This window comes from Podarcis erhardii (genome assembly GCF_964252035.2).
Source record: "Podarcis erhardii genome assembly, chromosome: 10".
NCBI lineage: Eukaryota > Metazoa > Chordata > Lepidosauria > Squamata > Lacertidae > Podarcis > Podarcis erhardii.
In genome coordinates this window covers 70,953,492-70,977,781 of record NC_138500.1, presented here as the reverse complement: position 1 = coordinate 70,977,781, position 24,290 = coordinate 70,953,492, and the positions used below count along the sequence as shown (strand labels likewise).

The 24,290-nt window shown below is 44.1% G+C and overlaps 2 protein-coding genes across 2 annotated transcripts in view; one reads left to right on the top strand and one right to left on the bottom strand.

Moving 5' to 3' along the window:
* CCDC146 (coiled-coil domain containing 146) overlaps positions 1-4,565 on the bottom strand; it is a 77,263-nt gene extending 72,698 nt beyond the window's left edge. The window contains exon 1 of the mRNA XM_081879110.1: positions 4,424-4,565. The gene's annotated coding sequence lies outside the window, so the exon portion shown is untranslated. The remainder of the gene's footprint in view (positions 1-4,423) is intronic.
* A 134-nt stretch (positions 4,566-4,699) lies between these two features.
* The window catches only part of FAM185A (family with sequence similarity 185 member A), a 37,025-nt gene continuing 17,434 nt past the window's right edge, over positions 4,700-24,290 (top strand). Inside the window, exons 1-6 of the mRNA XM_081879193.1 lie at positions 4,700-4,822; positions 4,969-5,490; positions 6,946-7,055; positions 7,348-7,440; positions 16,456-16,594; positions 24,140-24,181. Of these exons, the coding sequence (XP_081735319.1) occupies positions 5,025-5,490; positions 6,946-7,055; positions 7,348-7,440; positions 16,456-16,594; positions 24,140-24,181 (850 nt within the window). The 5' untranslated portion in view covers positions 4,700-4,822; positions 4,969-5,024. The remainder of the gene's footprint in view (positions 4,823-4,968; positions 5,491-6,945; positions 7,056-7,347; positions 7,441-16,455; positions 16,595-24,139; positions 24,182-24,290) is intronic.

Genomic DNA, 24,290 nt, shown 5'->3' with positions numbered 1-24,290 from the left:
AGCCCTCTTCTGCCGTTATGTAAAAGGAGGTCCCTTTACACACTTTAGTGGGTTTGAGAGCAGAATGATAGTTTCATCTGGGGAGGGTTAGCATTCTAGTTGTCATTTCCTTGGGGCGGGGAGCCTGTTTATGAACTCAACAGGCATCCCAGGTTACGCATTTCAGCCCGCAATTGATACCTAGCAATATTCTGTAACCATTTCATAGAAATCTAGTTATGTTATCAAATATTGTGAGGTGGTATGCTACTGATGAATCAAGAGTAACCAATGAAGGCCTTACCTGGGTTGTCTCTCACCGCCCTGAAATTAAGTTTGAAAAAAGCATTATACTGTAGCCAATATCGTAAGCTGCAGTGTGTGCTAGGTTGCAGTCCTATTTTATACTCAGTTACAGAATGGATTGTATTTCTCCCTGTGTACAAGTATGTCCATCTTACAGCTGCCTCATCACATTCTAGGTATACAGTATTTATAATTCATATCTGAACAAAAAGTTAAGTGCTTTTCATATCATAAGTATACCAAACAGAATTTTATATGCTCATTGCTAAGTAAGAGCATACCCACACCCACTACAAACTATTTTTATTCCACTCTGGCAACTCTCAGAACTGTTCTGCAATGGGGCAGGGAATCTGTAGCAGAAATGTTGCCCAACTACAAAGTCTGCAAGCCTATATTAGTCTACTCAGAAGTAAGTCCTGCTGAATTCACTGGGACTTACTCCCAACTAAAGTTGCAGTTGTATGGGTGGTTACTTGGGAACACATTTCATTGAACTGAATGGACCTTCCTTTTGAGTAGACACATATAGGATTGAGCTATTAAAGTAAAAGTAACATATAGGTTAGATATGTAACTATTGCATATATTTCATTTTTTTTCTGGGGGGAAAATCTAGAAGATGTTGCATCTCTATATTTGAATAGTAATAATGAATATTTATTTAACTTCATTAGTATATCGTTCCTCCAGGTTCAGCAATTGTAATCTGTGAGCGAAAAACGGTTTTAAAAGGTCCTTCTGAATGTGAGCCCTAGAGGGTGCCACATGGATGAAAAGTTCTGAGTTTAGTAATCTGAACTTGGTTTTAAAAATAAATATAAATCCATGTACCCTCAGGACCACAAAGAGCATGCAGTGATTTGACAGTGTTGCTTATTAAAAGGAGTCAAATTATGCCCCCTCCTACACACATACACAAAATGTTACCAAAATAACTGGAAACTGAAAATGGTGATGGGGAGTGTTGAACTTTATGGAGCTCATGTTACATTTTTAAGCTTTATGTTTAGAAACTCAACTACAGAAAAATGCAAATGAATAATGACACTTTTCCATACTATTAATGGAACAAGTACTGTTGTCTTCTTTTTTCTCAAATTGTAGCTCCTTAAGTTCAGCCTGACTTTGTTCATAAAAGTCTGCTGTAATTCTTCATCTTTTCTGAAATGGTTGCCAAAGAAAGTAAAAAAAAACCTCTCAGGTTCCTCTAAATATTTAATGAAACATCACTCTCATACTGAAAGCAAAAGAATGCTAGATTCCAAACACACTACATTAAATAAGGATGTTCTTTTCTTTTTTATGAACTTAACCTTGAATTAAAACATGCCTCCAAGTTATTTACATATGAAAAGAAAGGGAAGGTTGGAGCAGCCTAAACCTGACTTCGCTGGTAAGGTTTCTAATTTGCTTCAAATAATTGTGCAAGAACTATTCAGTACAATGAATCTGAAAGTCACAAAAACTTAAAAGGAACTGGTGTTGAACAAAAGTGTTGACAGTCTAATTTAGTCTTCTTTTTCTAGCAGCAGCCAGGAGGATCATCTGGGAAGTACAAGGGGGTTTGAAGGTGATAGGCCCTCCTGTTGTTAGTCCAGCATCTTCCCATCTCCACCAGCATGGAAACGACATTTTCATGCGCTCTGGTTTCTGTCAGAAGTGCCAGAAGTGGTTTAGTCCTGCTGGCCACATGACTCGGAAAGCTGTCTGTGGACAAATACCGGCTCCCTCGGCCTGAAAGCGAGATGAGCGCTGCAACCCCATAGTTGCCTTTCACTGGACTTAACTGTCCAGGGATCCTTTACCTTTTTAAAACTTTTATTACCTATGAACATGGAGGTTTCATTTATCTATAATAACCAATACAGGTTAAGTCACTTCCCTGTTACTGGCCCAAAATTCTGGAATATAAAGGAAGATTATATGCCTGTAAGATTAGAATACACACTTACACCTGCCTGGCTGATGTGATGGAGTAACACAAAGCGAAATTAGGAAGAAATTACACTCCACTTCCTGTTAAAGCATGCTTGCATTCCCTGATAGCAACTAAAGTGTGCTTACTAAGAAAATAGAAACTGGACACAACTACATCAGTGAAACAACAGTTCAAACAAATGAGGAGACATGCAGTACACTCCTATACAAAGTAAAGGTAAAGGGACCCCTGACCGTTAGTCCAGTCGCGGACGACTCTGGGGTTGCATGCTCATCTCGCTTTACTGGCCGGGGGAGCCAGTGTTTGTCCACAGACAGCTTCCGGGTCATGTGGCCAACATGACTAAGCCACTTCTGGCGAACCAAAGCAGCGCACGGAAACACAGTTTACCTTCCCGCCAGAGCGGTACCTATTTATCTACTTGCACTTTTTCCGTGCTTTCGAATGGCTAGGTTAGCAGGAGCTGGGATCGAACAACAGGAGCTCACCCCATTGCGGGGATTCGAACTGCCAACCTTCTGATCGGCAAGCCCTAGGCTCAGTGGTTTACACCACAGTGCCACGCGTATCCTATACAAAGTAGGCCACACTATATTCAGTGAGACTTACCGTACTCCAAGATAATAGCACTGCAGCCTTCATATGACAATGCAAAAGCTCAACTACTAGTATTGGAAAGCAAGGAGAATAGATCGACAACACTTTATTTGCAACCCAAGATTTCTTACTTGGTCAACACTTCATAAACAGAGAGAACACATTAGGGGGGCCAGATGAAAAAGAGGTCAGAGCTCTTGCACCCTTAAAAGTTGTGCAGGAGAGGAAATTGAATTGGGTTTCATTTGTCCCTTTTCCCATCTGGCCACCCAACTGCAAGTGCAGTCTTTGAGAAGCCCTTTCTACTTCTATTTCCACTTTGTTTCCAAATGTTGGGGTGGCGGGGGGGAAGCTGCGAGAAAGGATGGGAACCCAAAGGAAGTTATAGAAGAACCAGTCCACACAGCCATCTTGCTACTACTTCAGCATGCTAAAGTCAGTTAGCTTCACTATGTGATAATTATAGACTCCTGACACATGGAGCAGCCTCTTTTGGCTAACACATACGCACACCTGGGAACTATACTCCCACCCACTAAAACCACCTTCTGCATTAGGGGCAGAAGAGCTGGCTAGCATTTTATTTAACTATTTTGGGGTCAGAGCCTACAGGTCTGATGGGACATCCACCCTCTGTACTCAGAAGTTGGCCGGGTGGGGGTAGCACTTTGTTTCAGATGGTGGCATGGGAGCCAATTCCTAGGGGCTGAGGTTCCTTCGCCCCCCCTAAAATATTTGAGGGGGCTGTACCCCCCCCAAGTTGATGAGCATTGCCATTCAAATGGGGCATGTGTGTGTGCTGCATGTTGTGATTATGTGGGGCAGGGCTTACCTGGGCCACCCCCAATATTTTATTCAAGCTGCCCCCCCTTGGATGGGGGTGGCCAGTGTTCTGACTAGTGAGGTAGACTCAGGGGGGTCTATATGCGGCTCCCAGCTAGTTCCCTGTTCAGCCCCCCCCCCAGGCATGTTTAGCTTCTCCGAGGTTTGGCCGCCTCCTCCAGACCCCCCACTCTGGGAGGAAGTGCTTTGGGAAGGAGGGGGATGAGGTGGAACTCAGAAAAATTATAGTATATTAAGATAAATTATTAAGATAAAAACCAAGGGAAAGGATTTGCTGAAATATCTAATTGAACTAGAATACAAAAACGGGAGGTGTGAGGAGGTCAAGGAAGTAAGTGAATGAAAATGATGTCACGTTAGGTTTGACTTGGTTTTTTTTCCTTGCTTTTTTCTGTTTTTTGATGATGTTTGTTCCTTATGTATTTTGTTGTTGTTGTTTTGTTTTTTATGATTGTTACTTATATCTTTCTTCCCCCCCCTCTTTTTTTTTAACCTTTAAAATCTTAATAAAAATCTATTTAAAAAAAAGAGGTGGAACTCGGTTCTCTGGGCTGCTTGTGCCCTTGAAACACATTCTGGGGTGGGCGGGGTGTGTGTGGCTCCGCTTCCTTCCCCCGCGTCATTGCACTGAAGGGGGTCGGTCTAGATGACCCTCAGGGGTCCCTTCCGTCTCTTCAAACCCCGCGACTCCTCCCCTCGCGCCCAGAGCAGGCTTCCTTCCCTCCTTTCAGAACCGGGTCCCGCCTGCTCCTTTACCTTCCCCGCGCGGCCCCGCTCCCTCCGGGGAAACCTCGACGCCGCCGCCGCCGCCGCCGCCGCCGGAGAGGCTGGAGCCCCGTCAGCGCCCTCCGTTGCCATGGAGACCGGCTCTCCTCTTCCAGCCCCGCCCTCCGCGCTTCCTATTGGGCAGCCGCAAGACTCCATCCTGTCCAGGGAGACATCCGCCTCCCCCAGCCGCTCATGGGCCAAGGCTTCCCCGGGAGACGCTCAGCTTCCCGGGACTTGTAGTTCGGCCTTCGGGCTCCTTCGTCGCGCCGACGTCAGCAAGGAACCACAATTCCCAGCAGCCACCGCGGCGCGACTGGACTGGCCAATCGCTGCTAGTACAGCTCACCGGTTCTGCGCTTGTTGTTTTGAAACTTCCAGGATGGGTTTGTAAGTGGGCAGAGGGGGGTCCCCCTAATGCAGATACCTCTGCCCTAAAGGGTCTTGGGGAGGGACGGGGGAAGGGGGTGTCCCATGCCCTGCCCAGAGCCTGGAGCGCAAGTTCTCCCTTTGCACTTTGATTTTCTTCTTTGCAGGGCTGGGTTGTTGCGTGTCAAAAGGACCCCTTGAAGCAGCCTCAAGGCAGTGCAGGATGCGGCCTCTGCCCCCAAGAGGCTGGTGCACGGCAGCGAGGGCAGTGGCCGGGAGCTGGCATCGGCTGTTGAAGGGCGGAGGCGTCACTGGGCGAAGGTGGTGGACTGGCAGCTGCCAGCAGCCTCGCTGGTTTGCTGCCAGCCCTTGTCTCTGCAGCAAGTCCGAAGCGAGCAAGCGGAAGGGCAGCAAGCCTCTCAAGGAGTGGACCCTGGTTGTCGGCCCCTACGGCCTCCTGAAGGCACGGCTCCCTTGCCACGTCTCTGTGCACCCTTTGGACCCACACAAGTACCCCCAAGCGGACAGGGTGTTCGTGACGGTGCGGGGGGCGACCGCCGGCCCCGCGCACGGTACAGATTTGGATAGTTTGCATGTGAAGTATGATGAGGTGCTAAAGGAGATTACGATTATCTCGGAAGACATGGACGGCGCAGCCTCTGTGGATGTGAGGACCCCCGTAAAATTTGGTATGTGCAGCGACTGGTCAAAAAGAGGCACTACTGTGACATTTAACTGAAGTGCCCCATGCTCTGTGGTGAGCAGTTAGGATGGCTGTTTCTTCAGCTGTGAATCTCAGTTTGGCATGCCATAGTAGATAATGTGGCCCATTCAAGTTGCTACTTCCCTGCTTTTGCAGATACAGTGGTACCTCGGGTTAAGAATTTAATTCGTTCTGGAGGTCTGTTCTTAACCTGTAACTGTTCTTAACGTGAGGCACCACTTTAGCTAATGGGGCCTCCTGCTGCCACCATGCGATTTCTGTTCTCATCCTGAAGCAAAGTTCTTAACCCGAGGTACTATTTCTGGGTTAGCGGAGTCTGTAACCTGAAGTGTCTGTAACCCGAGGTACCACTGTACACTGACCCAATGTTGCTATTGACAGGAGTCATAATGTTCACTGCTGCAGCTCAAAGGCTTCTGCTGCAAGGCCAGAGTTCAGGAAGATGCCTTGGGAAAATTAGGAACACTGTCTAAATCCCAGCTGTTTAGTCAGCTCAGCTTTTCTCTTGCCTGCTACTATCACCAGGCCAAACCCAGAAAGCATATTTTCCTTTCTTTGACAGTTATTATGGTGAAGTCACTTGGTAGGTAGTCTGTTGGACTTGGATTGGGGAAACTTGCATTCCAATCCTGCCATTCGCAAAGCTCAACACGGAACCTTGGACCAGTCACAGTCTTTATTAGTCTCACAGGGTTATTGTCAATAAAATAAAATAATTAGATAAGCTCCATATATGCGGGTGGCGCTGTGGGTAAAACCTCAGTGCCTAGGACTTGCTGATCGTATGGTCGGCGGTTCGTATCCCCGTGACGGGGTGAGCTCCCGTCGTTCGGTCCCAGCTCCTGCCCACCTAGCAGTTCGAAAGCACTCTTAAGTGCAAGTAGATAAATAGGTACCGCTTTATAGCGGAAAGGTAAACGGCGTTTCCGTGTGCTGCGCTGGTGCTGGCTCGCCAGAGCAGCTTCGTCACGCTGGCCACGTGACCCGGAAGTGTCTTCGGACGGCGCCGGCTCACAGCCTCTAGAGCGAGATGAGCATGCAACCCTAGAGTCAGACACGACTCGCCCGCACGGGCAGGGGTACCTTTACCTTCACCTATGCTGTCCTTGGAGGAAGAGTAGCGTACACATGCCATAACAATAATCATAACTGGTAATAATGTGGCTCACTAACCTGGGTATATTTTAAATATATTCCTTGTTCTTCGTACACATCACTGTAATGTGTATTTTTTTCTTAACACTCCAGATGCTGACATGTGACACTAATTGTTTGTTTGGGGGACTCAGGACATGCTTTGAAAGTGGGATGCTTTTTCCACTCTGTTACATTGTTTTGCTAAAGGAAATCAAAAATTTAGATTGATTTGCATTGAATTTGTTTGTTTCTATTTATCTCCACTATTTAAAATTGATTTTAGACTTGGATATCAAGACAACAGGGAATGGCTGTGTGAAGACTGAGAAAATTGAATGTAACAGCTGCAGAATAGAGACAGAAAAGGGAACAAGCATATTGCGGTCAATAAAGGTACCAGTATAGATACAAGAGTACAAGACTTGTGTTTTCTATCCTCTTGTATATATTTTTTGCAAGTCTTTTCCTGGGACCTCTCCTGCAACTGCATAACAAGCAGAAATTCAGAGCTGGAACTCTTTCAGCCATGCAGATATAATTGTGGGACCTGCAAGAATTAATTGATGTATCATTTTCCATAATAACAACCGAGAGATGCAGGTGAAATCTTAGTTAGGGCCCATCATAACTATCTTCAAAAAAATAAGAACTGAACTCTTTTAACATGTATACAATTCTGTTTCAGAGTCAGAAAATTGACATTCAAGCTAAAGGAGGGAAAGTTATCTGCCTGGGAACTCTTCAAGGAAATGCTGATATTCATGTGTCACAAGAAAGTGTAAGCATTTTTAAAATGTATGGGCTACAATTATTTGGGTCACCTATAAAATACATTGAAGAACTACATTACAAAAATAGCATTATGGGCTTTTAAAATCTTCGTGAGAATATGTGTCTTCACTTTTTCAAGTTCTGTGACTATTGCAGGGTTTTTTTTTCAAACAGAGGCTCTGTGTCTTTGACAGCTGTGGGGCAGGCAAAAATTCAGCAAGTACAGTGCTCCTGTCATTGTCTCTCTGGGCTGGGCAAACTGCACCTGCTTGCGTTGAAGTTAAAGTTATAGAGCCTACATTGGATAGACCAGGGTGTGGAGTGGAAAACCTATGTGTAGAAACTAGCAGTGCCTATTATAAAACATATATTATTACATTTAGCATCAAGGCCGGCCCTACTGTGAGACAGAATGAGGCAGCTACCTCAGGTGGCAGATGCTGAGGGGTGTGGAGTGGACAGAACTGTGTGTGCTCTTCATGTCCTTCTCCACACCCCTTAAGATACCCTGTTGTCTTCAGATGCAATGGTGGAATTCTGTAGCATTGCCAGTGTTGAACTAAGGCCCCATCTGTGTCATACATTTAAAGCAGTATCATACCGCTGTAAATGGTAATGGCTTTCCCTTCAAAATCCTGGAAATCTTAGTTTGAGGGTGCTGAGAGTTGTAAAGAGACCCTTATTCCCCTCACAGAACTGCAGTTCTCAGAGTCATTTAACAATCCCTCTTCCCAGGAAACTCCGGGATCTGTAGTTCTGAGAGGGGAATGTTGTTGTTGTTGTTTAGTCGTTTAGTCGTGTCCGACTCTTCGTGACCCCATGGACCAGAGCATGCCAGGCACCCCTGTCTTCCACTGCCTCCCGCAGTTTGGTCAAACTCATGCTGGTAGCTTCGAGAACACTGTCCAACCATCTCGTCCTCTGTTGTCCCCTTCTCCTTGGGCCCTCCATCTTTCCCAACATCAGGGTCTTTTCCAGGGAGTCTTCTCTTCTCATGAGGTGGCCAAAGTATTGGAGCCTCAGCTTCAGGATCTGTCCTTCCAGTGACCACTCAGGGCTGATTTCCTTCAGAATGGAGAGATTTGATCTTCTTACAGTCCATGGGATTCTCAAGAGTCTCCTCCAGCACCATAATTCAAAAGCATCAATTCTTCAGCGATCAGCCTTCTTTATGGTCCAGCTCTCACTTCCGTACATCACTACTGGGAAAACCATAGCTTTAACTATACAGGCCTTTGTTGGCAAGGGAATAGGGGTCTCTTAACAACTCTCAGCACCCTTAACAAACTACAATTTCCAAGGATTATTTGGGGGGAAAGCCAGGACTGATTAAAGTGTTATGATACTGCTTTAAATTGCGTGGTGCAGATGAGGCCAAAAATTCAACATCCAGTCTGGGCAGCTTTTCTAAATGGAATGGTGTGTGTTTGTGTGTGTTGGACACAATCTTTCCCTTTGCCTCAGGCAGCAAAATGTCTTGGGCAAGCCCCATTAATCATACTGCAACAACAAGTTGACTCTGTGAAAAGTGATTGCGATTCCAGCAACTGAATTTGAGCTGAACGTGCTTCTATTATAGGTCTCTGAAATTAGACACATACATTAGGCTGTTGCTTCCTTTTTCTCTACAAATGTCAAATTGCTTTCAGTTAAACCCTGCAGAGTGAATCAGCTTTTAGATTTGGATTTAATATCCCAGTCATAGGCAAGCTATTCTCAAAATGCAGGGCCATAATTTTTAAATGGGCACATGGCTGAGATGGCATTCAATGGATGTTAATGCCCCCTAATTATCCCAAGGCAACAGTAAACACAACTGAAATTCACGTCTTCTGTGGAAATGCAGGTGAGGTGTTGAAACTTCAATTAGTACCGGGTATTTTCCAGAAGATGGCGCCTTTGGCTTGTTTGCTTTGTTACTGGGAAGTGTTACTGTTCTTGGAGATGTGTATAATGTGACCCTGATTTGAGCAGCACCCAGGGGTAAATAAATATCTCATAGGTAGACAGCAGAGAATTTTCCCATCCATTCAAGGCCTGCAAGAAAAGAGCAATATCTCAAGTGTGCTTAGTTTATTGCTGGAATTGCTAGCAGGAATAATAATTCCAGCTAGTTCCTTGGAAATAATTTAAAGTGAATTTGTAAGAGCATAGAGATTATTTGCAACCTCCTTTGGCTTACCTCAGCCGAGATGAATTGATTAGAGAGACTAAGGCTGCAATCCTAACTGCATTTACAAGGGAGTAAGCCCTGGCTATAGGACTTTTGCTTCATCTTACTTTGTTTAGAATACAGTGGAACCTCTACTTACAACCATGATCTGTTCCAGAGGTCTGGCCATAACTAGAAACATACATAAGTAGAGGCATGCTTTTCCATAGAAAGTAAAGGAAAAGTGAATTGATCCGTTCTAGATGATGAAAAACACCCCCTAAAACAGCAATTTAACACGGATTTTACTTCCTAACGAGACTACAGATCCATTAAAAAGGTAATAATCAATGTACTGTACTATAAAATAAATAAGACAGTATTGTAGATGAAAAAAAGGAACATTAATTTTTTTTCTTACGTGCACTGAGGGTGGGTGGGCTTATCTGGCTACAAGCTGGGGGTGGGGGCAAGGGTCAGTAAGGACCTGGTTCACTTTGGCCAGGGTCAGTTTTTTTCTTGCCAGGCCAGGTTCTTCTCTGGACTTTCTCAGGTTAGTTCCTCGGCGGGGTTTGGGGCTGCAGTGTGCCCTGCTGTGCCTCTTCCACATCTTCGGGGGTGGGATGGGGGCCCTCTCCCCAGCAACAGAGGCCTCAGTGTTGTCCTGCAGCTGATGTGGTGAGCTCCGGGCTGCTGACAAAGCCTCTATTCGTATCTAGAGGAAAGTTCATAAGTCGAAGCACCTACTGAAAGTCATAACTGGAATCGTACGTAGGTAGAGCCGTACATAAGTCGAGGTTCCACTGTACACTGGATGAAGAACTCACTGTTGTGTTAACATACAGCTGTTTTAAAAGACAGCCAGAGTTGTATTTCAGGATGTGTAATAATCTCTGATAAAGCAAGAAAGTACAATATGTGGGGTTATTGTGGTAGCCATAAGAATCTTAATGCATAGTATAGAAAAATACACACTTCCAGTTCTGGCTGGGAGATACTAAAGTAGGGTTGCTATATTTCAGGAAGTGGAAATCAGGAAACAAAAGCAAATGGCGTGAAAAATTTCACATATTAAACTGGAAATGTCTAGAAAATAAGAATTGGAAATGATCCGTAGATAATTGCAAGCTGAAACATTGACCCTACTAGGGAGTCATATTGAAATGCTATACATTTATGCTCAGAACAAAGCCCCATTGAGTTCCTTTACTCCCAGGTAGCTGCCTACTGCAGAAGCCTTCCCCAACATGGTGCCTCCCAGATATTTCAAAGTACAATTCCCATCAACTTTTACTCTGGCTAAACTGGCTGGAGCTGGTGGAGTCGCGGTCCCAGGATGGAGACGTCTGGTGTATCAGATTGCTGCCTAAGTCCTTTTTGAACTCAGTGCGACTTAATTTTAGTAAACTTGCTTAAGTTGTATATATATATTTTAGTATACAAATCAGTTTTAGCAGGGTTTGTAAGGCAATGTCATAGAATTGTTGAGTTGGAAGGGACCCAAAGCCTCATCTAGTCCACCCCCTGCAATGCAGGAGGTTGGCTGCATCAGGTCTTGGGTCCAAACAGATATTCAGAGCTGATTTGCCTGCCCCCACTAGTCACTTCTACTGCTGCCAGCGATATCATGTCAGCACTTAGCAGTGAGTGGCGCTAGACCAACCCTCCTCAACCTCAAGACGCTTTGGACTACAATGCCCATCATCCCAAATCAAGCATGAGCAATGGCTGGGGATTATGGGTGTTGTGGTAAAGAACATCTGAAGGGAACCGGATTGGGGAAGGCTCAGCTTGACTGGGGGCCATTGCCAAACATTTGGCCCCATGGCATTTAGGCTCATTTACCCTCCCTCACCAAGAACGCGGGTGGTGCTGTGGGTTAAACCACAGAGCCTAGGGCTTGCCAATCAGAAGGCTGGCGGTTCGAATCCCCACGACGGGGTGAGCTCCCATTGCTCAGTCCCTGCTCCTGCCAACCTAGCAGTTCGAAAGCATGTCAAAGTGCAAGTAGATAAATAGGTACCACTCTGGCGGAAAGGTAAACGGTGCTTCCGTCTGCTGCTCTGGTTCGCCAGGAGTGGCTTAGTCATGCTGGCCACGTGATCCGGAAAGCTGTACACTGGCTCCCTCGGCCCATAAAGCGAGATGAGCGCCGCAACCCCAGAATCTGCGACTGGACCTAATGGTCAGGGGTCCCTTTACCTTTACCTTTACCCTTCCTCACCAGTGATATCTTCACACATGTGCAATACAATGACAATGTAGGTAACATTGTAGGAGGAAAGAGGAAGAAATTGACAAAGGATTGCATTTTGCGCAGTAATCCTTCACTGAGTGTATTCTCACCCTTTGTTTACAGACCTGATTTGTATGCTAGTGATTAACTTTTGAAGATTTTTTTTATCCAGATGAGAAGCATAGAATTTATAATATACTAATTTATCTTGCCGTGACCATATAATGTTCTGTGGTGTGTGTCCCTGTGTGTAAACCCTACATATAAACCAGCAAAACCACAGCTGTAGAATTAAGCGTCAAAACTGACATGTATAACACTTATCTTCCAAGCACAATAGCAGAGCAGCCAACTTTTTGGAGGAAGAAGTTTGGCTTGCTTTCTCGAAGAGCCATTTCTGTTAGCAATCAGCCTGTATTTTATCTGCCATGTGGGCTTTTATGACAATTTTGTTCCATCGACTACAGTCATCATTATGTAGCTAGGGCTCTGTCAGCGTTTCCAGTGTAAACCAAAACTGTCAGAGGTTTGTAGCTGTGCATTATAATTCCCCTGGCAATGAAACTGGACACTTTCTACTTCAGTCACTGGGGCAAATGCTTAAAACATTGAGAGAGAGATTGGGATGAACATTTAAAAACCTGCAGATTAATTCAAATGTTTTGTTTTTAATTTTAACAAATAAAACGGGGTTAACCCAAGTAGCAGCTAGAAACAAGCAGCAACTGTTTCCTGGGGCTGCCTCTCTCCACAGAGAGGCTATCTCAGGCTTCCTCAACCTCGGCCCTCCAGATGTTTTTGGCCTACAACTCCCATGATCCCTAGCTAGCAGGGCCAGTGGTCAGGGATGATGGGAATTATAGTCTCAAAACATCTGGAGGGCCAAGGTTGAGGAAGCCTGGGCTAGCCTAAAATCCCACTGGCATTGCAGATGTGGTTCCTCACCCAATTCTCCTTATCACATCGTACCTACTGGTGTATGTACCCAACTGACCAAGTGATGGAAGCACTAAACTGCCTTGTGGACAGACAGTAATTGCATGATTTTTCAGTGCTGATGTCTGACCCCAGTTATCTGGCGTACATACACATAAGCAGGCTGACATGGGGTCAAATTGATACTTAACAGTGGTTGAAAGTAAGAGATACTGTGTTCCGTAGAGAAGTGTGATGCCTTGCTGAGCATCTGGTCGAGAGTCTTCTTTGTTTCGGAGGAATTGTCAGCAGCTTGACTACATCATACAGTTCTTCATTTTATAAGGCTGTGATAGATCGTGCTGAAATGCTAGAGCAGATTTTAAGCCAAATTAACACACAGCTTTAAATCAGATAGGCATGCTGGGTCACAAAATTGCATATGAGACAGGACTGAACCGGAAAATTAAAAGCATCTGAATGTTTTATTGTAGCATAAGTCAAACCGAGCTTAGTAGAACACAATTAAATTTGATACGGTATTAGTATCTATTATAGTCTTCGTGTTTACAATAGTTCCAATGTGACTGTAGAAACTGTTCGTTTGGTAAAACATCTTTAGACTTTTATTATCCTGGCTCTTGCTCTGGCTGCCTGCTGTATCCTTCTTCGTCTCTTAAAAAATGGAGAATTTATCAGCTGATTCCATCCACATCTGTCTTGAGCCACCATTTGATCCTGCTGGGAGACTGGTGTTAATCTACTGACCCTCTTCTCCGCTATTGGCAGCCTTCTACAGAGCATCAGTTTGAGGGAAACCCTAACATCACAAATGAGTGGGAGGGCTGAAATCATATGGTCATAATTTCAGATATTCTGTAGATGTTATTGTTCCTTTGCTTTTCCAGCCTTATTACACTTTTGCAACAATCAGGCATAATATATGTCTTCTTGTCAGGCACACTGACAAAACTCTGCTGTGGCCGGAGCCAAATCAAAACCAGATGGTGTGCCCAAGCGCATCCAACAGCCTTGCAGAGTGATACTTTTGCCAGGGGTTCCTGGGATAAGCCAGTGCCAGACCATTTCTTGAATATAGCCCTTGTTCTCCAGCACAAGCAAACAAGCTAGGCAGAATACCAACCAGGTTAGGAAGGCAGTCCAGGGTACAGCCATGGACATAGACTGCCAAGCAGGAAGACCAAAGACCTAAACTAACAGCTCCAGTGTTGAGGCGATTGAATTTTTGATGTAAATTGTGCTGATTTCCCAAGAGCTTGCTAATTTATTCCAGCTGCAGCCAATGAGGCAACTGGGGCCGAGCCATTAGTTCGGGTTTCCTCAACCTCGGCCTTCCAGATGTTTTGAGACTACAAGTCCCATCATCCCTGACCACTGGTCCTGCTGGCTAGGGATCGTGGGAGTTGTAGGCCACAAACATCTGGAGGGCCGAGGTTGAGGAAGCCTGCATTAGTTTCTTTCCTCCATTTTAGCAGCAGTTTCAGTGCAAACCACTTGTTGCTGCAGGAACAGCAAAGCCCCTTCCTCTGCAGTTTGCAAGCACCCAAGAACCAGGTGGCTGTTGGACTCTTGGGCAGTGCTGCACCATGGACTGACAAGTAAGTGAGGCAACTCACCTGGCAGTCATCTGATACTATAGTGATGCTAGGTGGTTGGCAGGTGGGTTATCCCACCCACCTGTTGAAATTGGGCCACAGGAGAATCTGGCTTACTGGGCCAAAAATACTCCCCACCACTGCACTAGAGGCAGAAATCCACACACCTGGGCCTTGATGGTGACACTGGGCTTTAGCTATCATTAAAGCTGTACAGTGGTACCTCTGGTTACATATGCTTCAGGTTATATACGCTTCAGGTTACAGACTCCGCTAATCCAGAAATAGTACTTCAGGTTAAGAACTTTGCTTCAGGATGAGAACAAAAATCGTGCTCTGGCAGTGCGGCGGCAGCGGGAGGTCCCATTAGCTAAAGTGGTGCTTCAGGTTAAGAACAGTTTCAGGTTAAGAACGGACCTCCAGAATGAATTAAGTACTTAACCCGAGGTACCACTGTAGTTCCAGTCAAATGCTCTGCTGCAGGCAATGAGTTTTTCACTTTTTGCAACCAACTGTTACATGAACATGGCAGACTCTTCAAAAAAGTAGATGTTGCTTTACCTGTTTACTTGCAGTGCCATATATCTTCTAGCTTCTTACTCTCCTCTGTATACGTTATCCATGTCCACAACCACAAATCTGGCCATCTGTCCCACCATCAAGGGAGTACTTCAACCTCTAATGCTAATTCAGTGTTATGAAATTTCACGGATTGTCATTTTGCAAATCAATGCAACTGTTTTCCGGTGCATAACTTCTAGCTGCAAGCTTTGTCTTTCTTTGTTGACAACGTGAAGAGAACCATAGGTATCAACTCCGGTAGCCAATTAAGTTTTACGCAGAGTAGACCCATTGAAATTAGTGAACATGATGAAGTTAGAGCCACTAATTTGACTGAATCTACGCTGAGTAAAATTTAGTTGACTACGATCCCAGGTTTCTACATGGACGAGCCACATGGGGCTGTTGCAGAGAGTCACGTCTCTCCCAAGAGATTGGGAGCCAGAGACAGATTCTCATGCTGTCTTCACCTTTCCCCTCAGCTTAGGTGCAACTTCACTGCTCCTCAGTCATTGGCACTGACATTATCAGGCATTTGCTTGTATATTGTGTATTTGATGTTTCTTTGTCACCACTTTCTGAACTTCTGTGGTGGAAAAGTGACTGGATAACCTTCTTTCCTCCCTCTGCTTCAGTTTTCTGCTTGAACAATAATTTCAACCTTTTATAGTTAATATCTTCTATAGGCTTCTCCAGGCAATCTAGTTATTGAGCATTCATCCTGATTTGCTTGCACAAGACTTACATGGTTAGATACAGTGGTACCTTGCAAGACGAATGCCTTGTAAGACGAAAAACTCACAAAACGAAAGAGTTTTTCGTTTTTTGAGTTGTTTCGCAAGACGGATTTCCCTATGGGCTTGCTTCGCAAGACAAAAACGTCTTGCAAGTTTGTTTCCTTTGTCTTGCAAGTTTGTTTCCTTTTTCTTAAAACCGTGCATTCAATTCGAGGAACAACTAATAGCAGGCAGTGTGGTGGCCTTTTTTGAGGTTTTTGAAGACTTTGGTGATTTTTGAAGCTTTTCCAAAGTCCGTGCTTCGCAAGACGAAAAAATCGCAAGACGAAAAAACTTGCGGAACGAATTAATTTCGTCTTGCGAGGCACCACTGAAATATTCCAACTTTATTGAATAGTTATTCTGATTTGTTTGTGGGGTGTTTTTACGTCCTCTTGTTAGTCGTTTATTCATTCTAAACTTTTCAATGCATTTCCCCTTCACTTTCCAACCTGCAAAAAGTCCAGTTCTTTTTCTAAAGTGGATTTGTGACAGAGTGCTTTAATTTTATGGCTACGTTTACAGTATGGGCCTGAATCCTACCTGCAAAATAAAACCGATTGGAGACATTCCATACCATCCTTGGATGAATATTCATCCCCACCTCCCGTCTATTCTGAAGATTCTAGCTAGCAGATATCTGGAGCGCTATGAACATGTGTATGTGAAAGATGTAGCTTAATATATCATCAAGATGAACTGATGTTTGTCTGTTTCTTGGCTGTAGTGCTGTTATATTAATTTATTCATTTCCCCCCTTTTACAGAGTGTGAATATAGAAAAGCTACAAGGCTCATCTATTCACATTTCCACCAAAAATGGCTTATTAAAAGCCAAATATCTTTATGCAGAATCTTCATTGCTCTCTTCAACGGCTGGTGACATTCTGCTGGGGAATGTTCATGGTAAGATAGCAAATTGGTCTGCAATTAGAGCTACATTTTGTTTAGCAAATGCCTTTTTAAATATTTGTGATAGAAGGTCATCAATTTCACATTTGAGTTCTTTGAGAACTGTTGGGTAGATGCCAGCTAAATGCCATGATATGTCAGTTTTTATTTTTCCAATAAGGCCTGGAACTTTGTGCCTTGCCACCACTATCTGCCTCAGTTCCTCAGACTCCCTTCTTGCAAAAGTTAGTTCAGGCATCAGGATCTGCCCTTTATCTTCCACTATGAAGACGAACACACACAAAAATTCACCTTCTGTGCAATCGCTTTATCCTCCTTTTCCACACCTCGGATTCCCTTGTCATCCAAGGGCCCAACTACTTCCCTAGCAGATGTCCTGTAGTTGAAGAAATTCTTCTTGTTGGTTTTAGTATTTTTAGCAATGTGCTTCTCAAATTATTTTTAGCAATCTTTATTGTCTGCTTGCATTTCTTTTGCCAAAGCTTGTGTTCCTTTTGTTCTCTTTGTTTGGACAAGACTTCTGTTTTTTTAAAGGAGGCCTTCTTGCCTGTAATAGCTTCTTTGGCTCTGCTTGTTAAGCATGCTGGCATCTTCTTGGCCAGGGTGATACCATTTCTGATCTGCGGTAAACAGCCAGTGGAACTCCCAGCTAAGTGTATATAGGATTGCGGTCATACCTAATTCCAGGCCTGGCAGATTAATAAACCATACTCAAAACTATAAACTAATACACTGACAGTCACTATAGCTATAGCTTTTTGGCTAAACGATTGCATTAAAATATTATACAGATAAAGTGGTATTTTAAGGGAAGTACCCTATAACTACACCAACAATAGGTGGAAAATGCAATACTTGTAGCTAGAGGAATTCCACTGGCATAACAATATTTTCTTCAGAAACAGGATCTGTTTCTTCGTTACTGTAATTATATGTGAATGCTGCTTCAGTGTGGCCATTCTAGCAACGACAGGCAGTGGAAATATGAGGGCTAGGAAAATGTCATGCTTCTTTCTTGTGCCAGAGTTGCCCTTCCTGGGGCCATGTATATTCCCAGTTTGGGAAGGAACTTGGAGCTCTCCCTTATGAACTGGATCTAAATCTTTGCAGAAATCAGCGGGGTTAGTGTCTCTTGATATAAATTGGTGTCACGATGACTTGTGTTTATGCTGATTTGTTGGAAACATTTCTCTGGGTGTTTGGGCTGGCATGGTGCACTCCAACCAAGGCACTGCCAATTCCATTCTTGGTCAAGAGCATCCTATGTGTTGGTCCAGTGGTTCTCATCTGTTCTTGGGCAGATGACTAATCTGTGTATTCTTCATGTTGCTTAGGTTGGTGGTCAGAGTGTGGGTGTGCAGTTCCTCTAGTCATAATTTACCACTCCTGGTGTGCAGACTTTCCATGTGCTTGAAGTATTCAGCCTTGGTGATTCAGAAGCTTATACTGAATCTGAAAACTACCCATCTTTATAAGGCCACAGAAGTTCAGCACTATGGCACCAAGCTGTCAGCTCCCAACAAGTGTCCATCTTGCTTTAAATGCCATTAGTTCTTTCTGCCCCACCCACCCCAGTCCATAGGTGTATGCCTCTCTTTATTTTTTCATAGTGAACTGGCTGCTAACTTAAACTCCTGGCTGTCTTCCCAGCCTTCAGAATAGAGCCAGACTGACTGGGCACACACAGTCTTGAATAAATAAATACAACTTGATTTTTAAAATTATGGAAGTATGAACTATATTTAGCCACCATGTAGTACACTGATGTAAATTTGCCAGTGTCCAATTCGAAGCTCCTAACTAATAGGTTCTTAATTTGTTCACAAAGGCCTATTATGGATGTTTTAAACTTAGTTCGTACTTGTGTTGTGTGTGTTTTAGGTTACTTTTACAACACTTCCTGTAAAAATATGTTGTATTTTTCTTCCAGGGTGCAGTAAAAAGGCAAATAGAGTTGTATCCAGTTTAAACAAGATAACCTTAACATTGCTTCATGCTTATTTTCAGAATGCTGTTAATGAAATGTTATTGGGACGTTCTGTTATTTTAAACAAGTGTTCTTTCTATAAAAAGTTTTAGAGTCATCAGAAATGAAACATACTTCTGACAGTACAATCTTATTTATACATGCCTACTCAGAAGTAAGTCATATTGAAGTTGCAGTCATATACACCTCACTGAGAATACACTCCACTAAATGGAGTAGGACTTACTTCAGAGTTAATGTGCCAAGTAATGCACTGTGAATGTGTTTATTATACTGTATTCATATTTTATGGGAAATTAAAACGCTGTAGAAAAAGCAAATAGAAAATGAATGAGTTTTGCAATGAGTGGTGATTCCTTCCAGATGGTGTCATGGGGCCTCTAATGGGCCACCCTAAATCTTTCTGGAAGTATCAACCAGTTTAGGCATATATTTTGGGGGTGGAGTAGGACAGGTATCTGGTAGCCACAGACCCATCTACATAGAACTGGGGGTGGGGAGGAACAACACCAACAAGCTCAGAGTCATCTCTCTGTGCAGTGCTTGCAACATAAATGGAAGGAACCCTAAGTATTTTCAGATGTCTCTGTTTTTGCTCATTAGTAGATATTTGTGGCTTCTCACATCAGGGCTAAAAGCAAGATGGATTGTTGAGCTTGTATCTTGGAGCCTTCCTCTGTATTTAATCTTGCATCTGATGATGATCCTAAGTCAGAAACTCAAAGAATACAGTCGTACCTTGGAAGTCGAACGGAATCCGTTTGACTTCCAAAATGTTCGGAAACCAAGGTGTGGCTTCTAATTGGCTGCAGGACGCTCCTGCAGCCAATCAGAAGCCATGGAATCCACATCAGACATTCGGGTTACAAAGAATGTTTGCAAACCGGAACACTCACTTCTGGGTTTGCGGCGTTCGGGAGCCAAAACGTTCGACTTGCAAGGTGTTTGGGATCCAAGGTACGACTATAGCACAGCAGAGACATAGTCATCAGGTTCTGGAACCAATATTGTCTCAGCCTGATCCTGAAACTTAGACTTGTATCTTACTATGTACAGAGAAACAAAATGTGGGCTTTATAAAAATGCTTCCAGTTTTCATAAAGAGCAAAAATGAAGAAAGCTTGAATTGCTTTTATCAATGATACATTGCCCAACCTCTGTAATTCCTGGATGTCAGCACTAGTTTAGAATAAACAATTTGGCTAGAATTTGACTTTTTCCTCTCCCCAGAATATCTCGATTTGAGGGTTGGTTAGTATAAAAATTATAGGCTTCATTAAGCACTGTTATTGGTGGAACAATTATATGACCACACAATTCTTGCAGAAGTTCATCCTTCCAAAGCAGCATATTGAACTTGCTTCAGATAATGTGATTTGCGAGACCTTTGTTGATCTTAAAATGTTTCTCATTCTTTATGGGTATCTTTAGAAAGTCCATAAACCAAATGAGGTGGTAAATCTTATTTGAGAAGATCTGAAATTTTTTTACAAAACAATGTGGTTTTTGAAAGTGGAGAACAGAATACATGCCATTCTAAAAGACTGTCAGCAAATGGTCTGGCTTTGGGAATGAGCTGTAGGCGTCAGCCTGAGATGAGCTGGGAGATGTGCTGGGGAATTGGAGCTGAAGAGCAAGGCAGGAATCAGAGAAGAGCAATTATCAGAAACCAAAATCAAGGAGTAAGAGCTGAAGGGTGAAGCCAGAAGTCAGGCCCAAAGAGGAAAGAGGGACAAATGAGTAGGCAGGCCCAAGGAGTAAGAATCAAGAGTCCGAATCGAAAGGTCACACAGTAATGCTTCACTGCCCTGGAGGCTAGGACCCGAATCAGTGGATTCAAGTCAAGAAAGGAGATCCCAACTAAACATCAGGAAGAACTTTTCTGACAGTAAGAGCTGTTTGACAGTGGAACAGACTCCCACAAGAGGTGGGGGACTCTCCTTCCTCAGAGGTTCCTAAGCAGAAGTTGAATGGCCATCTGTCATGTATGATCTGGTTTAGATTCCTGCAATCCAAGGGTTGGACTAGATGACCCCTGAGGTCCCTTCCAACTCTACTATTCTGTGATTCTGTGAAACAGGAAGTCCTTCCTGTCTGGGAGAGTTCATTGGCCAGCCAGGATGGGCAGGGCCAGACTTGAGGATACTTGCTTCCTAGGCAGATGCTGTAACTTGTAGTTCTGTGGCAGCTTAAATGAATCCGAAGGTCCTCTTATTTGAGCTCCTGACAGGGGCACAGTCTGCTTTTGGATCACAGTCTGAATTTGAGACCTACATACAGCATGGGTTCAGAAACTGAACTAATGTTCAGAAGAAACTAAAATGTTGCATCCTACTCAAAACACTTCTGTGAAATAACTGTCCATGAAGAGATTGTGAGGTCTTCTTAGTAGATGAAAGGCCCTGAATACAGAGCATCTCCATACAAGTGTCAATGTATGCATCTATGCGTAGACCCTCCATGTGATCAGGAACATTTGTGTCATGACCCTAGCTTCAAGTAGTGACTAGAGCATGGACTGGGATGGAGGTTTCTAAAAGTCTCAGGGAGTGAACCTTGTGGCAAGGACTTCAGAGCTGTTGGGTAAAGGCCTTGACACCTGTACAGGATCTAATCACCTGACTTCCTGAGACAGCCCCCACCCTGCAAGATATAATTCCCTCTCCCCAAAGAGTGACTGTCGTTATCCCCAAGGACCTCATAAACTGTGCTCCAGCCGGGCCACAACTTGAATGCAGATGGTTAGACTTAGCAGAGGAGTGAAGGAGTATGAATCTCTAGGCCTCTAAAGCTTTCCACATGGCATAGATAGCCAGGCATAGCCGATGGGATATCCTCCATATGTTGCCACACTACACCTCCCATCATCTGTTATCATTGGCCATGCTGGTTGAGGCTGATGGGAGTTGGAGTCCAATAACATTTGGAAGGTACCAAGTTTTCTACTCCGAAGGAGTTAGTTGGGCACCAGACCTTATTGGAGGAGGTTGCAAACCTAGGGGTGGTTGGTATCCTGGCACTCCAATCCCACCAGCTACTCTGCCTGGCTGATTCAGGATTCTCATTCTTTTCCATACCCAAGGTTGTTTGCACTTCCCTGGGCAGGGCACCACGCATGGGAGGCATATTTGAATGCTTGTGATCCCAAGGTTGCACAATGTCACACAAAAACATCCCTCCCCCCCCCACCCTAAGCAGCTTCCAAGTGGGGAGTGTTAAGCCACAGGACAGATTAAAAAACACATGACAAGACCTTTAAAAATACTTAAAGAGGGCTCAAAACCACTGCTGGACCTTGAAAGTACAAGGCTACAAGAAGCCTTGAAATATTAAATGCATCACATCTTGGAAGTCTCTGGAAGGGGGGGCGAGTTGTGCCTTAAATTATGAAACCTAGTAGGAGGCTGGGATAGATCACAGTGTAATAACATAGCGAGAAAGTTTCGCAATAAGGAAGAACACAGGTGGGATCATAAATCAAGGTAGTAGAAGTGGAATTGGAAGCCAGATCAACATATTAGGGTCATTGGTGCAATCAGGAATCCTGCAGAAGTACAGCGCTTCATTTTCTGCCTATAATAGGTAGATTTCTGCTAAGAGCTTTTCCATGTTCCCTCCCTTTTATTTACAAGAAATCTCTGCAAACCAGAAGACAGGAGGAGATGGACTCTCTACTGAACGCACATAACCCTATCTCCTGTTTCCCAGAATCCCTTTATGTCCCAGAGCAGCTGTCAGACACCACTTTGTACCATGAAAGCAGAATACAGATTTGGCCAGCTCAGTGATACAAATCCATTAGCTCTGCTCCTGGTAAGACAAGATTCTGAACAGAAGTGCAGATGAGCTAGTTCCATGCCAAGCGAAGGCAGCTTTCAGTTCCACTGGTTTTAATTGCTTGCTATTTTGAAGCATGAAATCTTGCCAGGATGATTAAAACTGATGATTTATAGCCATCTCACCAGATATCTGACGCTGGTAACATCCAGCATTTACTTGGCATACGTAAGCATTGCACTGAATTAATAGGAGTCATGTGGTCACCACAAGCAGGCAAGGCTCAGGGGCACAGCTGTGACTTATTTGGTTGATTCTAGAGACATCACCTTGCCAACAAAGGTCCGTATAGTAAAAGCTATGGTTTTCCCAGTAGTGATGTATGGAAGTGAGAGCTGGACCATAAAGAAGGCTGATCGCCGAATAATTTATGCTTTTGAATTATGGTGCTGGAGGAGACTCTTGAGAGTCCCATGGACTGCAAGAAGATCAAACCTATCCATTCTTAAGGAAATCAGCTCTGAGTGCTCACTGGAAGGGCAGACCCTGAAGCTGAGACAATACTTTGGCCACCTCATGAGAAGACTCCCTGGAAAAGCCCCTGATGTTGGGAAAGATGGAGGGCACAAGGAGAAGGGGACGACAGAGGACGAGATGGTTGGACAGTGTTCTCGAAGCTACCAGCATGAGTTTGACCAAACTGCAGGAGGCAGTGGAAGACAGGAGTGCCTGGCATGCTCTGGTCCATGGGGTCACGAAGAGTTGGACACGACTAAATGACTAAACAACAACAACAAAGGCTGCAGATCTGGGCCTGTTCTCCCATTGCTTCATTCTAGGTGTCATAGTTTCATTTTAGGCTATTTGTCTTGGTTGCAGTCGAGTTTTCTGTACCATGCAGAGCTCCATACTACAGTGGCACCTTGGAGATATTGTGGGCAAGGATGCCCAGACTCCATTTCTCTCTGTCACTAGCCAAGAGTATCAGAACAATTTCTACCCAGGATCTGCCAAGCAAATTGCAGAACTGTGATTAATCTTCAGATGGAAAGTTGAGCAAAATGCATTTCTCCAGAATAACATGAAGGGACACAGATTGAGGTGGGGGAGTGGGAAAATGTCACCAACTCTGCATGTTCACAATCTGGAAAATATTTTCCATTATTTGCTGCGAGATGTATTTCTTGTAACTTGCTAGTAATCTGTTGTGTACACTGTTTGGGACTATCCATAAAAAGGGTGGTATTGAAGTCATTCCAATCACTATCCCTCCCCCATGTAAAACAATTGGGCAGGGGTGGGTGGGTTGGTCCAAAATGAAATAGTTATCAGCTCTGGATATTTTGGGGAACAGTATTGTTTGCTCTTTTTTTTTTTCATATAAGCCACCTCTGTAAAATGTTTAAAAAGACAAACTATAAATGGCATTACTTTCTGCTTTGGGTGTGTCAGCATATTGCAAATAAGAGGTGATTTATAGTTAGCAGGACTGGCCCCAGACATCTTAGGACCTGAGGAAAAATGGTGTCTCTTTCCCCACCAGGGAAGGAGGAGTGAGTGAAGATTTGCAACAGCAACAAGGGGGCAATAAAGGTCTGCTTCAGGATCTGCTGCCTCTGTGGATCCTGTCATCTGAGGCAGTCTCCTCACCTTGCCTCATGGATGGGCTGGCCCTGATAATTGGCCTCAGGACCACTCAACATCTTGCTAATTCACTGTGTGAATTAAAACCGTCGTACACCAAGCTTCAAACTACTGTTTTAATTTTTTTGCAGGAGACACAACCCTTAAAACAAAAACAGGAAACATCACAGTAGGTAAGTTGAAGGGTGTTTGTTTGTTTGTTTTTACCCTTTGCAGATGTCACGTGTGGGCAGCTTTTCAGCCCCTGGGCAACTTTTAACTGTGCAGCTGCTGAGCTATTAT